The 14159-nt window shown below is 37.0% G+C and overlaps 1 protein-coding gene across 3 annotated transcripts; it reads left to right on the forward strand.

Moving 5' to 3' along the window:
• The first annotated feature begins 1798 nt into the window (after positions 1 to 1798).
• LOC103706321 (uncharacterized) lies at positions 1799 to 13453 on the forward strand. 3 transcript variants are annotated; one of them, XM_017842562.5, is made up of 11 exons: positions 1799 to 1949; positions 2242 to 2340; positions 3474 to 3617; positions 4748 to 5761; positions 6000 to 7137; positions 7270 to 7574; positions 8883 to 8989; positions 9980 to 10133; positions 10992 to 11144; positions 12474 to 12656; positions 12864 to 13453. In XM_017842562.5, the coding sequence occupies exons 1-10, from the start codon at positions 1905 to 1907 to the stop codon at positions 12609 to 12611; spliced, it is 3297 nt and encodes a 1098-aa protein (XP_017698051.4). In that variant the 5' UTR covers positions 1799 to 1904; the 3' UTR covers positions 12612 to 12656; positions 12864 to 13453. The 3 variants fall into 3 exon arrangements, with proteins under 3 accessions (XP_017698051.4, XP_088559334.2, XP_026660160.3); XM_026804359.4 differs by having other exon boundaries at positions 1839 to 1949; positions 2226 to 2340; XM_088703208.2 differs by lacking the exon at positions 3474 to 3617.
• Positions 13454 to 14159: the final 706 nt, after the last annotated feature.

A 14159-nucleotide genomic window follows, 5' to 3' on the forward strand; every position in this document is an offset into this window, starting at 1 on the left:
GCTGCGAGGATCCATGCAGAGGTGTATTTAGCTCCACATCAGTTATTCGTCAAAAAGATCTTGGATACTTATATAGGATCAAGAAATCCAAAAAATATCTTCCAGCTAGTCTTTTTGGATAAATTCCTAAATTGTGACAAACAGTATCAGAGCAAACTCGGCAATGACTCATGTGAACTAGGAGACACTGCAGCGTTGATTCATGGAGGCTGACCACGAGCCGATCGTGGTAGAGGTGATTAGATTTGAATGGATTTGAACTCTTAACCTAACGAGGACATCAGAGCTTGAACGGAGGAAGTATGTAAGAACCCGTGCGAGCGTGTGTTTAATCCCATATCGGTTATTCGCCAAGGAGATATTTGGTACTTATACATGACTAAAGAATCCAAAAAATATCTTTCGGTCAATCTTTTTTGGTAAGATTCTAGATTGTGACATAAGCTTTTAAGGATATTATATGCCGGTCCTGTTTGTTAAATGATTCATCGGCCAACTAAATTTAGGTGAGACAGTGAAAGACATCAGTTGGCTTCTTTCTTGGTGGCCTTTATATCTTTAATTGGTTGTGGCAGGAGGGTAGGGGGGCAGTGGCATCGTCTGGGAGTCACAATGCTTTTCTGGTTGATGATTTCGCTTTTAACTCGAGACCGTAGCTTTTGCCCCCACTTTGGTATCCCCACACGCTTGTGAATGCAGCGAGTTTTGCGGTGGGCTCAATAATTTAGGACTTGTTCGAGACTTCACAACTATAACTTAAATGGGCTCCAAAGGAGTGGAAAAATAACTAAGAATTGAAGGCATATTGGATGGTCGCCAGTCCACATAGCAATCAGATGTGACCTAGCAAGCATCATCTTGGTGATTGGATGAAAAATGAAGAGCTTTGAACATGTACTTGAACTTCGAATCATCTCCAGTTTTCATCCTCTGTTCATGTATATCGTTTTAGGGCTGTTCATGGGCTTGTCCATGGGCAAAGTAATTTTTCAAGCCCACTTATTGGGCCGAGATGGACTCTAGTATGAAGAAACATAGCAAATAATATAATGAGAAATACAGTGGATTAAATCTTCAGTTTGATCACAAGAGCTTAATTATTGCATATGCATGTTGGTCTAGAATTTTATCAAGTGGGTAATCTAAGGGGCCATGACATTGTAGCAATTTGGATACTATTCTCTCTTTTGTTTTTCCAGGTTTTTTTCATAAATATAGCTTATACTTTAATTTATGCAGTAGAATAGATCTTCAGTTAGTTTTTTTTGTACGCTATTCTTCTTAGTATTAAGAATTTTATTAAGTTTGGAGTCAGAAAAACAAAGCAATCAAAATTTAGAAAATATTACTACGAAACAATCAAGATTAATAAGGATGAACTTTTATTGCTCATTCACGACACCAACAACGATAATAATTAAAAGAACTAATTCAATATGTGTTTCATCTTTCATAACAAAAACCATTCCTTTGGCATCACCAACTCTACTTTTGTGTTTTTTACTGGTAAACGAGGTTCATAGTGAATGAGCTACATGATAGAGAAATCCATGTTATGAATGATTACGAAGAAGAGATTATTAGAATGATAGGAGTTACTTTGTCTAGTTTACAAAATAATAAGACAGGTCCGAGGTCGAGTTAAGCGTACATCATTGGAAAATTTTTGGGACCCACAAACCCAAGAATTTGTGTCAGGTCCGAGGTCGAGTTAAGCGTGCATAGGATTTAACCAGGATGGCTGGTATTCCTGCAATTCCGGGAACAATCAGCTCCATTTTTAAAACCCGTAACCCCGCTTTACCAAAAACCCTTCAAAACCCAAAAGCCTCCTTCCCGCCACCGTGCTCCTCATCTCGCGGCAAAAAAGCTTTAGAGGCGCCTCCTCCTCCACCCCCGATGCCATGGCGATGGGCGGCTCTGGCTATCACTCCCCCCAGTTCTCAGAGGTGAGCGTCTTTCCTTCTCATTGCTCCCCAAAATCCAAATCGCGCCCTTATTCTACCCAAAATGCATGCAAGATTTCTTCAGTCATCACCTGTTCTGACTGAATCCCCGTATCAGTATTTCTCTACATTTCCACAGAGAATGATTCTTTGAGTGACGGTCATCTCACAGGGACTTCATGAGTTATGGGTTCCCTCTAGATTTTTCACGTTTTTTATGATCATTTGAGATTTGTTGAAGAAAACGTGTATGTATTTGGATCTAATATTCGAGCTTAGGATCTGATAATTTCAGGATATAGCTTGGCTCCCTCCATGGCTTCAGCCGCATCAGCTACCTATGTTCGGCGATGGCGATAAAGATGAACAGGGTGTTTCTCCTCAGGTCTGCAAGGTGTGTGCTGCAATGCCAATTAGTGATTTATAATATTCATTGCAATGAAATAGTGTTATTTGAGGAGAGTCTAGCTGCTGAACCCAAAATGCAAGCTGAATTTTTATGTGCGAAATGTGATTGATGGTTTCCTCTCTGTTTGTCAGTATCAAGCATGTAGATGGCCACATAACTTTTGGGAGCTCACCTTTTTAGTTATTTTATTAAGAGCGACTATGAAAGCATTTGCTATGTAAATGAAACTGAGCCTAGATGGAGAACAAGTATTCCAAGTACACGTGCATTTTGTTAGTCACATTCTGCATACTGCTTTCAATCCATGATTTTAGTAGCACTGCATTGTGTCACATGAAATGTTCAATGGGGCCTCATGGACTTGTTTGAATCTCAATGCCATAGACCAAAATAAAGGATTTTTTTATCTCAATGGGGAATATATTCTCTCTTCATGTCATCACACTCAATTCACAGAAATCTTCATCTTAATAACTTTTTTTGTAACAGCCTGCCTCTAAAGTTCCTTTTTTTGCTCTCCAAGCTGCTACTGTCTGTCTAAAGTAGAAAGACTTTTTTTGTTTTATCTATGATTCTTTACAACCAATCAACACCCCCCTCCGTTCCTTGGTAGGCTCACAAACAGTTAGTCTATGCCATTTCATATTTTCTTCTCTCAAAACAAATCCTGTGAATGAAATTCATAGTCACCTTTTCCTTTACCTGATTAAATTGCTTTATCATCATCATATCAACAAAACAATACTGATAGAGGAATTAAGTTTTAATGAAGAGTGACAATTTTTCCCTTTTTTAATTGAAACAATATGCACAGAATGCCTAAGGAAGTTTTCCCCTTCATAATTTAAAAAAATCACCACAACAATCTACTATTGGATATAATAAGACCATCTCCTAGTCTTTAATATATATATTCCTGTTACTTGAGCACTTCTGAACTGTTGTTTGCACGTATCACCACTTGCAGATTAGTTTGATTCATAGAATCCCATGGTGTGTTGCCTAATGAATAAAAAAAAAGTTTACACTATGTGTTTGACACCAATTATGTTATTTTAATAGGTTTTAAAGATTGTTAGCATCTGTTTATTTATTGTGCTTATTATAATAACATTCAGAATGTGATACCTATTGAAGAAGAAGCTATCGACAGTGGACAGCATGGTCAGTTTTTCAGGGATCATGCCAGATTTAGTGGTTGCCGTTTACATTTATCTGGTAATGATGAGACACCTGCTGGAAGCACACCATCTTCTGGAAATGTAAATCTCTATAACTATCATTCCCAGTTGTCAGTAATGTGTTTGCAATTTTGACAAAATTTTGTATTATGCTTAAATGATTCAGTGTTGCATCACTGAATTTCCTTGCAAAAATTGTGAATGAAACTATAATAAATCATAAAATGCTTTATTCCTGGTATAAATATACTAAGGCAGAACTACATATGATTGTGCTACTACTGCAGGAACATGCTCATAGGACAGGACAGGTAGCCCCTTGTTTGCAGTTCCTACTTTTTATTCCTTAACTATTGTAGGATTTCCAATTTGTTGTCAAAATTATACTTACCAAACATGAGCTCTGTCATGAACAAAACCCAAAATCCGGCAAGCTTTGAAATGAATGACAGGGTATGACATCATTATGCATTAGTACAGAACTGCAAATGAATGCTTCTGCAAGAACATGGACATAGTGAATATGTGCTATTGAAATCAGGAGGTTTTTTTGTGCATGACCACTATATCTTGTTTAACTATCTGAGATTCTCATGTAACATAGAAGTTTAAACTATGCTTCTAGTCCTTTCCCTAGAATTCCTTTTTGGCTTGCTTGTTATGTTTCCCTTTTGTTATATGCTTATGAGGGATTTCTCTTCATGTTTTCCTACATTCTAGGCCCTCAAACAAGTTTTTTTAACACTTACCACTATTGAATTGCATGTTATGAATATGCCATGGATACACATTAGTTACCAGGTTTTGTTCCGAACATGTCAGCTTCTGTATCATGCACACACCCACCCACACGCTAGCATGCTAGCATGCTATGTGCAATAGTTCTTGGCTATGCCTATATGAACTAAACTTATATTGCTTTACTGTGGCAAGATGAAACCAGAATAAATATAACCTGTATCCATACACAAAGTAGCCATCTGATTATTTGTTCTTGTGGATCACTCTCTCTGAAAATTCTGTAATTTCTTTTGATGTAAAAAATCATTTTGAGATTATTGCATTACTACCATATATTCCATGAAGCTTATTGAGCATATAATAGTGTTTCTCTCACCTTTTTATTACTGTTATGACCAATGTAATCAGCTGATCCTAACATCTATTTCTTTTTTGTCCTTTTTCTTTCTTTTTTATTCTCCTTTCAATAGGCATTACATTTTCATCTGCATCTTTCCTCAGTCGGTGTTTCACAGCCCTCCTCAAGTCAACTTAGTGATATACCTGAAACAGAAAAGCATGAAAATAATGAAGGTTCATCCTGTAAACCTGATCCAGAAACTCCAGGCATCCAGAATGAAAAATTCTATCAGCATCTAATGGAGGATGGAGGCCCAACACATGATATGTTTTCAGTAGGCTGCAAACCAAGGATGTCCATCAAGCCCATCAGAGAACCACTCAGCAAAACTGAGCAGAATAATCGGAAGAGATTTCAACGAAAGCTTGAAACTTGCAATCTCAGGAATGCAGACATAAATGATGCAGTTGAGCTTTCTGTTGTTGCCTCAGAAGCAATGGTCATTTCAGAAATGGTGTCTAGTAGCTGCCATTCCGAACTCTTGAAAGCCAAAACTATTCTAGAAATTGCTCTTCATGTGAAGCATGCACGAAATCAATGCTGCTTGGACATAGAGGATGGTCCTGCCTTCTCAAGTGATGAAATTGATGAGACCGATGAACTTTGTGATTTGGATGAAAGCTTTATGGCAGATGCATTTGAAGATGTTGGTCTGTTAATTTCCCCACTTCTTAATTCTTCTGATAATTCACCTCGTGGAAGGAAATATCCTGACAACTTTTGCAGTTCAGATATCAAAAAGCATAGGATTTTACAATCCAACTATCCATGTGAACAAAATACACATGTCTTTGAAAGTCTTTGTGGTGATAAGGCAGAAACACAGAGCAAGAAACTCAAGGCTCATGAAGTGGACACCACTGAAGCCGTTGCCCAAACATGTGGTGCTGTTGCTACTAAATCAAAGAATTTGCCATTGAAACCTCTCTCTGTGCAACAAACGAGGCCCTCTGTATTTCTATGTTTTGGTTCCAACACTTCATGTTTGAAAAACAAATCTATAGCTCGAGTACAAGAAGTCCAGAATGCATATCCTTTAACTGCAAACCAGAAGGGTCCTGAAGAAGATCAAGCAATTCTTAAGGTAAGGCCTACTTGTTTTTCTGCAAGCAAAATGGCTGTCTTCAAAAAAAAAAAAGTTGCTAAATTGTGTCAGTGAAATATGTTATATATGTCATGTAAAATTTTCTAAGCACTAAATAGAATTGAGAGATTGACAATTTTGTATCTCTAAAGGATGTCTTGCTTTACCTCATTTTGTATGACTCCTATTATTGTTACTTTCTCTCTTCTTTTGAAGGTTGACAGAGTTAATCTTACAGGGGAATGCAACTAACAGGAAAAACATAAGAGGGTTGTTTAATGGAGAGACTAGCTTCATCTCAGAATCCATGGATGTTATTGATGATCACCCAATTGAGCAGAGAATGGAAGCAGAACCAGAGATAATTGGATCATCAAGCACTCCATGTACTAACATACGTAGTTTTGCTTGTCAGGAAAATGCAAGTGCTCATGAAGAGCTTATGAGATCTACTGGCTTATCATCTGTAGATCCTCTTTGTTCTATTGTACCATGCAGTATTTCTTCAGATGATGCCTTTATTATTTACGATTCCAACCAGAAGAAGACTGAAGAGGATGGTGAAAAGCTCATGAGTTCTAAGGCAGATGTTAAGGAGCAAATTTCGAATGGAAAACCTACAGCACCAAATTTTCAGGAGACTTCATCCCTGAGACCATTAGCTCAGGCAGAAGAACGTGATCTTTCTAAGAAGCATGCTAAAGATTTTGACATGCCAAGTTGCAAGCAGGTTTCCTCACTCAAGCCTTACAGCATGGTGATGCCTACCCTGAACACACCAAAGAAGATGGCTTTCTGCTATGATTCAGTTTCATCCCTTAACATGGGTGGAAAGATTAAGGATTTGTTTTGTAATGAAAGAAACACCCATTGTTTTCTGCCTAATAAAGATGATTGTACTGTTCCTTTGAAGTGCACAGACAAATATGTGGATGTGGATGGCCCAAAAAATGGCAATAGTTTCGGAAGCAAGGTTCAAGATAGTGTCAATGAACCTTTTCCCCTTCCGGAGATCCCTCATGATGTCTTTGCGATTCTGGGTCTTGAGCACAAGAAGGTATCCTCACCTTTTGTACTAAATAAGAAGCCTCGCCTTCAGGCTTATAATATAATCTTAAGTAGTGCTGCTGAAGAAGGGAGTCTAAGAGGATTTTCAGCATCAAAGCTGAGGAAATGCAAATCAAAAGTATCCATGAGCGAAGTTATACACAAGGATCAAACCAACTCCACATCATTACCATTGCGAAGAAGTCCACGCTTATGTCCTCCAAATAAACAGGGGCTCCAGAATAAGCGAGTTCATTTTTTGGAAGCTAAACATAATATTGACTCACCCAAGACCGGTTCAAGGCTGCAATTTAGATATGGGCTGAACGGTAAGTCCTAGATTTGCTTCTTGTATTTATCCATTTGATTCATTGTCTCTGTAACTTTCAGTGACAAAACTTGTCGACAGAAATGCCATTAATTTGTCTCCATCAAAATTCTGAAACTTTATACTTTTGTAGGCTCACAACATAGAACCAGTAAAAGAGTGAACAACTCCACATTGCAGCACAAGTCTGGAACTAAAAAGAGTTATAATCATTGGACAAGTTCCCATGAGATAGATGGAACAGAAATGATCTTTCTTGGTCTAGAATTTTTGCTGACTGGGTTTTCAAGTCAGAAGAGAAAGGAACTTGAGGCACTGATCAGAAAATATGGAGGTTATGTTCTTTCAAATATACCAGCATGTTCACCAGATTTAAGAGGGAAATGGAAGGGAGATCCAGCGTGCTGGAAGCTTCCCATCATACTATCTCCGAAGAAGGTTTGCATTTAAAATTTCAGGACCCTTTCCCTTTTGTCATTATTATTGGCTTGATTACGATGCAATAGTGCCACCAAGATAGTTGAGAGTTTTGAACTGTTTGTATGATCTTGTTGAAAATATGGCAATAAGATATCGCACATATAAAACTTCAAATTGGGAACATTCAATTTAACTTGCTGAAAATTATGCTTACTTTTCTTAGCTAAAGTTTAAGAAAGCACAAAAATTCATTCCAAAATCAGATTTGTAGAACTTCTGCTCAAGATTTGCCATTCCGATCGGTACCGTATCATACTAATATGGACACTTAATAAGATGGTACCTGTATGGGCTCTGGTACCGGTACCGAACTAATATGTGGTATTGTACTGTAACAACACTCAATATTGAATCTTACTGTACTGTACCACGTATGGACACTTAATAAGATGGTACCTGTATGGGCTCTGGTACCGAGACGGCGAACCTTACTTCTGCTAGATGTACCTCTTGATTAAATTATTGTGCTGTCTGCTTACTATGAACTAAGATGACATGGCTTGTAATTGGAATTTAGAAGTTGCATTAGCAGCAAAAATTTAGTGAGGTTAAATTGTGGGGTGTCATATGCTTGATCAAATATCCACTAATTTCTATATGATTTTCGTTTCAACGTATCCATAGGTTTCCAAGTAGATCATCTTTGCAAGTAGCTGATTGTTCTGATGGATAGCATGGTAGCGCTACATTTATTTGTTAGATATTTTAAAAAATAAAATTGAATATAGAAGCACCTTCATGCCTCTGTTATCGCAAATACCTTTAATTTGGTATCAAAATGGTTGGGAACATGTGTGCATGCATGAATTTAAATGTCTTTGAGGGACCATGCACATATAGATCTTGTACTCACTTTGCATTGGATGGGAGCAAGCCTTATTTTCACCTTTCTCTTCGTTGTTTTCATTGAGGAATATAACTTATATGGTCTACACCTTAGATCATGGTAACCAATTAAACTATAAGTCATAGTACAACCAAAATGCTCACTGTTGGCATTCAGGTCCTGTGAGATCTAACATGGAGACTGTTAATTGTGGTAGGTTTTGTGCATGGGAGGATAAAAGAACTACCATGCCTTGCACTGTCTTCACCCATTTTCTTTCTTGGGATTCCTGTTCTGGAATTAGCTTGTTCATTTTTATGTTGGATATTATTCCTGATTTTGCTGTAATTACAGTTATCTAGACCACAAGAACAAATTGTTGCATCTAAAAGATCTTCCCTATAATTGCACACTGATTCCTGTCATGCATGCTTACACAGGTACAAACAACTAAGTTCTTATATGGTTGTGCAATTAATACCTGGACGCTCAATGCTAGCTGGCTTGTTGATTCAGTTCAAGATGGCTCTGTTTTGTCACCTGGGAAGTAAGTTTTGAATATTGTCTGCTGTAACATTTTGTATCTGCGTCTCTGTAATAGCCTATTGAGCTTTTAACCTTAAAACATGCTATCTTCATATTTTGGTAGAAAAGGTGAAGGAAATCAACTAATTATTTTCGTAGTCTGACAAATTTTGAACGGTTGAAGAAGGAGAAAGTAATACCTAGTAGGCTGTGATGGGACTTGTGACTAAGGATCCAAGGAACTTGTGATCATGGTTCATAGAGAGATGACCCTAGGCAACTAATGATTTATCATTTATAAGCGTGATGGAATGGGCCAGAATGAATTATTTTGTCAGTACATTGTCCTAATAATGATTAATCAAAATGATAACAACAATTTTTTATGATAATAATTATATAAATTATCAAGTACTAACCATTATCAGGTGGCTGATCAATAAGCAAAATCTCAACCGCAACTTTTTTGTATCATCATCAAAGTGTCCCTTGTGCGTTTTGCAAGATTTAGATCATTAAGATAATTTTTTGCCCCCTAAATCTGCTGTAAGTTCTAAAGCATGTGCTTGGTTACAATTTCTAATAAATATGAACTCTCTTATGTGCTGATTATTTTTCATGTAACAAGCTTATGCTGCCACTTGTGCCATATGGATTTACGTGCTAACCTAATGATTGGAATAAACTTCCTATCTTTAAGCTCATTTTAAGATATTTTACACTAGACATTTTTACTGGTTCTTTAGTTTTCATGCATCTGGGCTTCTTTAAAAATCAATAATTGAAAAATGTCAAATAAATTGGAACCTCTTAATTCATCTTCCCCCTGCTTTTGCCTGTGCTATTTGACCTTATCATTTATTTATGCAGCTGAATGTGCTCTATACATATTAAGTTTAACACTAAAAAGGCAGTGCTGAGTATTTAGCATTTGATCCTGTTATTCCTCTTTTAATAGAAATGATTTGCCTTCTTTATACTAACGCTTCTCATCATGCTCTTCCTTCACCAGGTACATGACTCGACCAGTTCAACTCCCTGCAGAGGAAGGCTTAAGAATTCGAGAGCCACTTTGCTTTGATGACCACTCCTTAATCTTTGACCAAGTAGGAATCATGCTTAATGGCAAAATCAGTTTCTGTACCAAATTTTCAAAAATTATAAAGGTGACTTTCAATCAAATGTGCTGGTAGCTGAAACCCTAAATTTATTTGAGAATCTTGTCGCTTTAACTCTTTGTTATCTTATTAGTTTGATGCATCTCATTTTTCCTGAATCATTGGCCCTATTTTTATCTGTACATTTCATGTCACATGTATCTCTTATCTGAAGTTACTGAATTTTGACCATGCTTAGTAAGAATGTCACAACAAAAACCAGCATTATGACAACCCAAGCAGATAGACAAGCTTCCTAGCTTCATCGAGATTCCAAAATTCAAGAGCAACAATTGCAACAAGCTGCATATTTTAATCAATTTGAAGTAATAGCTTCTATATTGCTTATGACATGCACATGGCTGCTAATGAATGTACATAAATATGATATGCATGAATAATATACATGCTCCATTTTGTATATGCATATGGCCGTAGACATTTTTTTAGTAATTTTAGAATATTATTTTATAGCATTTGAAGGGACCAACTGTATGCCAAGGTGGTATGAGGGGGTCAAGAAAAAGAAAGAAGGAAATGTTAAGAGCCTATCATGGAGGGTCCCTTGCACCAATGATCACCACTTCTTTTCCCCAAACACTATTAAGCTTTCTGAAGCACTACGATCCCTTTTCCCTTCCAAAAATCTCAAATCTCTCCCTTTAGGCAACCAACAGACAACAAACCAAAGCATGCCTTTTGTGATACAATTAAAAAGGTCACTTTCTGTTCCAATATCTACAAATGTCAAAATGTAGCTCTAGTTTCCACTGTTTTAGTGTATTTTCTAATATTACTTGGTCTTGCTATCATTTCTTTTCTTTTGTCTTTATTCCCTTATGCATTTAATATCTTCTCATATTGCAGCATGGCGGTGGTCGAGTATTTAAATCTCTGCAGCAACTGGTCCAGAGCTTAAAGGATGGGAAGAATAAGCTGGGGGCTATTCTTGTTGAGAATGAGGGAAGTGTTTCACGTCACCTGAAGCACTGTGCGTCAGAGCACAATCTACAGACGGTGGTAACTATCATTTCTGATCATAGATTTACTGGAATATCATAAACATTCATAGTGTGGGCTTTATAAAGTCAAACAGCTATCTTCTATTACATGACAGTGGTTGCAAGATTCATCTATCTAAATTGGCCTTAATGTTAATTCTGGCAGATAACTTGATACATCCAATTTAAGCCTTGGCTGCCTGGAATTTTATCGTATTTAACTAATCTTGGTAGATATTTCTTAGTTCCGTATGGTTTTAACAGGATGCAACTTATTACATGGAGGGGAAATGACATGATCCCATATGGTAGAACAACATATCAAAATACTTATGCAGATACACAACTTTATTAGCTAATATGGTGCTTTATAATCTGAATTGGAATATATGGATTCAACCTATAGCTCCACTCTCAATTGTGCCAGCCATCTTAAAACTTGTATCCTGTATATTTGCATAGTTATCGTATCCATATGATCTCCTGGATTACTGATGGTCCACTTGGAAGAGGAGGTATCAGAAGGGATCAGTAAGGCCCCTGGTCCCACAATTCCTCGTGTGTTTTATGCAAACATTGCCTAAATGAGGTTGTCTTTCCTTTCCCCTTTCATCATACAAGCCCCTTAACTGAATGAGCAAATCGCAAGGAATCTTATTTGGTTTTGGGGTTTTCAATCTCAAGCACTAGCAACATCTGTTAAAATGTTAAAGAAACCAATAATTTATTAAAATAACGAGAAAAGAAATAGGAAAAAAGAATAACATTAGAGTGCTTTGCATCACTTTTTATGTTGTGTCTAGCTTTTAGTATATTAGGTGCCTCCTCCATCTTATGCAAGATGTTTTCTACATATATATATATATATATATATATATATATATATATATATATATATATTGAAGAGTTTGAGACTGCGATTATAAGGACTGGAGTTCTCCATATACTTGGTAAAAGTTTCTCTCATAAAGGTGTCAACTTTGTCCAGACTTTCCTCTTGTCCTACGTATCACATTCTCCCGGTCAAATTTAAAACCTTAAATACTATCAAGCCCTACTATTTTGGTGAAGGGGAAGAATAGTTGTCTTATGTTTCAATCCACTCTAAATTTGTTCACTTGGGTATGTGTTTTAGATATTTTAATGAACTCATGAAAGAATGAAGGGCTGCTAAAAAGATGTATATGGAAACAATTTGTAATAGTACTTTTCTAATATTAGCTTCACCTGATTAATGTAGTTATTCTTGTGCTTGACATGTACATTTATCATAAGTTGGCTGCCACATTTTCTGTCATACTTTTTTAGTATTTTATTTTAATAGTTTCATTTTGGGTGCTTCTTGCAGCCAGCCAGCTGGATTGTGAACAGTTTGTTTTCTGGCAAGCTACTTCCTTTCAAAAAGGACCGCTATGCTCCATTGCACAAAATTAAGATGCCAAAATTTCCTCAAGACGAATCTGCAGATATGAGTCAAGAAATATGATCATCAGGATATATTAGATACAGATGAGCTCCATGCCTTCGCAAAGTAATGGTCTATTTATTAACTAATACAATGTTGAAGCTACTTTATAACTGGAAAATTTAATCCAACTTTTCCTTCCTGTCTTTTTGTTCTTACTAGTGTGGATTCCCAAAGTTTGTTAATGAGGTTGTGTAGTTATTGCACTGTGTCTAGTCTTGCGCCATGTTATTTTTCCACGAACCTGAAATGTTCACTTGGTCATATTTTCAGGTTGAGAAAAAGCAAATACAACCCAAAGGGACAATTAGAAGCTTTCATCAAAGGATACGGGTTCGATGTTCCAGACTAGAAGGTTCGGAAGATGGTATGCTGGTAATTTCGGAGATCTAATGAGGAAGACTGTTAACCGACCTGGATAACTATCATCTTCTAGAGTCTTGCATTTTTAAATGCTCTGCAATAACTCCTGGGGCATGGGCTACCTTCTAAAGAAAAAGAAGAAACAAAAAGCTAAAGAATTAGCAGTCTTGAACAGATCTGATCAACTTGAGAAGAACTAGCTACAAGGATTCTAAAAGTCCTTTAACATATTATAATTCAAACTGTGCAATATAAGTTGTTTTTTTATATTATTTGCATGTGCCTTCTGGAGGGTGAGCTTCGGCACAGGTTCGAAACACAAAATAGTCTCTCTACATATGGTATAAGGCTTTTGATTTTCCCTAGATCTTGCAATGGCGGGAACCTTGTGCACTCATCCCCCTTTTTGTTTTTTCTTGCATGTGCCAATTGCTTTTGTTGCTATCTTTGTGCACATTTGATCCTAGTCTCATTCACTAGGTTGCTTCTTCCTTTTTTCCCATGTGGCTACTACTTTTATTGATGTCTCTGTATGATCATATTAAAGTAGTGTCTCCATGAGTTATGCAATAACCTTAAATACTTTGGTGCATGTATCTGCTATTTGTTTCTTACCTCTCATATATGCAGTGTAACCAAGTCTGTTGGCTTGATGGTTTGCAAGGTTTGGCAAGCATGACCTCTGTTGGTATTTGCTGCCTTAGCTTTTTGCATGCTTGTTCAAGTAAATCGAGTAGGCAACATTTGAACACAGCCTTGAGGTTACCAACAGAAGGTACACCCATGCAATTCTTGTCTACTTCATGACTTATTTTGGTCATCCAAGGATCAAGGGAGCTTGCAAAATGGTTTCATTTGCTATTAGAGGGGGCAAAATCTTTCTTAGGGGAAGCAGAACGAAGAACCTATTGGATAACTAGTTCTCCTTTGCTATTTTCTGCCTACCAAACAGGACGATCTTCACCAGCTAGTTATTTGAGTAGCTTATGGTGCGTCGACTTGCCCCATTGGAAACCCTTCAATTGGACATTTTGATTGAGCTATTTTATTTTAAGCCTATCTTAAATTAGCTACCAAGTCCGTCATTCATGAGGTTGCATTTGAAAACTTCCCAAAGCTTGGCAAGATTTTAAGCCACCAACAAAGAGCAGAGCAAAAGAAAATCGACTGCCCTTAGAAGGCGCCCTAATCTTTAAAATCATTTCC

This window comes from Phoenix dactylifera, chromosome 8, assembly GCF_051530095.1.
Source record: "Phoenix dactylifera cultivar Ajwa chromosome 8, Ajwa_hap1_PhDact_Kaust_v1.1, whole genome shotgun sequence".
Taxonomy (NCBI): Eukaryota; Viridiplantae; Streptophyta; class Magnoliopsida; order Arecales; family Arecaceae; genus Phoenix; species Phoenix dactylifera.

Excerpts from the sequence above, each read along its gene's own strand:
- LOC103706321 (XM_017842562.5), top strand. The coding sequence starts at position 1,905 with ATGGCGATGGGCGGCTCTGGCTATCACTCCCCCCAGTTCTCAGAG. Across the intron at positions 3,618-4,747 it reads GCACACCATCTTCTGGAAAT|GCATTACATTTTCATCTGCA; the intron begins GTAAATCTCTAT and ends TCCTTTCAATAG. Across the intron at positions 7,575-8,882 it reads TCATACTATCTCCGAAGAAG|GTACAAACAACTAAGTTCTT; the intron begins GTTTGCATTTAA and ends ATGCTTACACAG.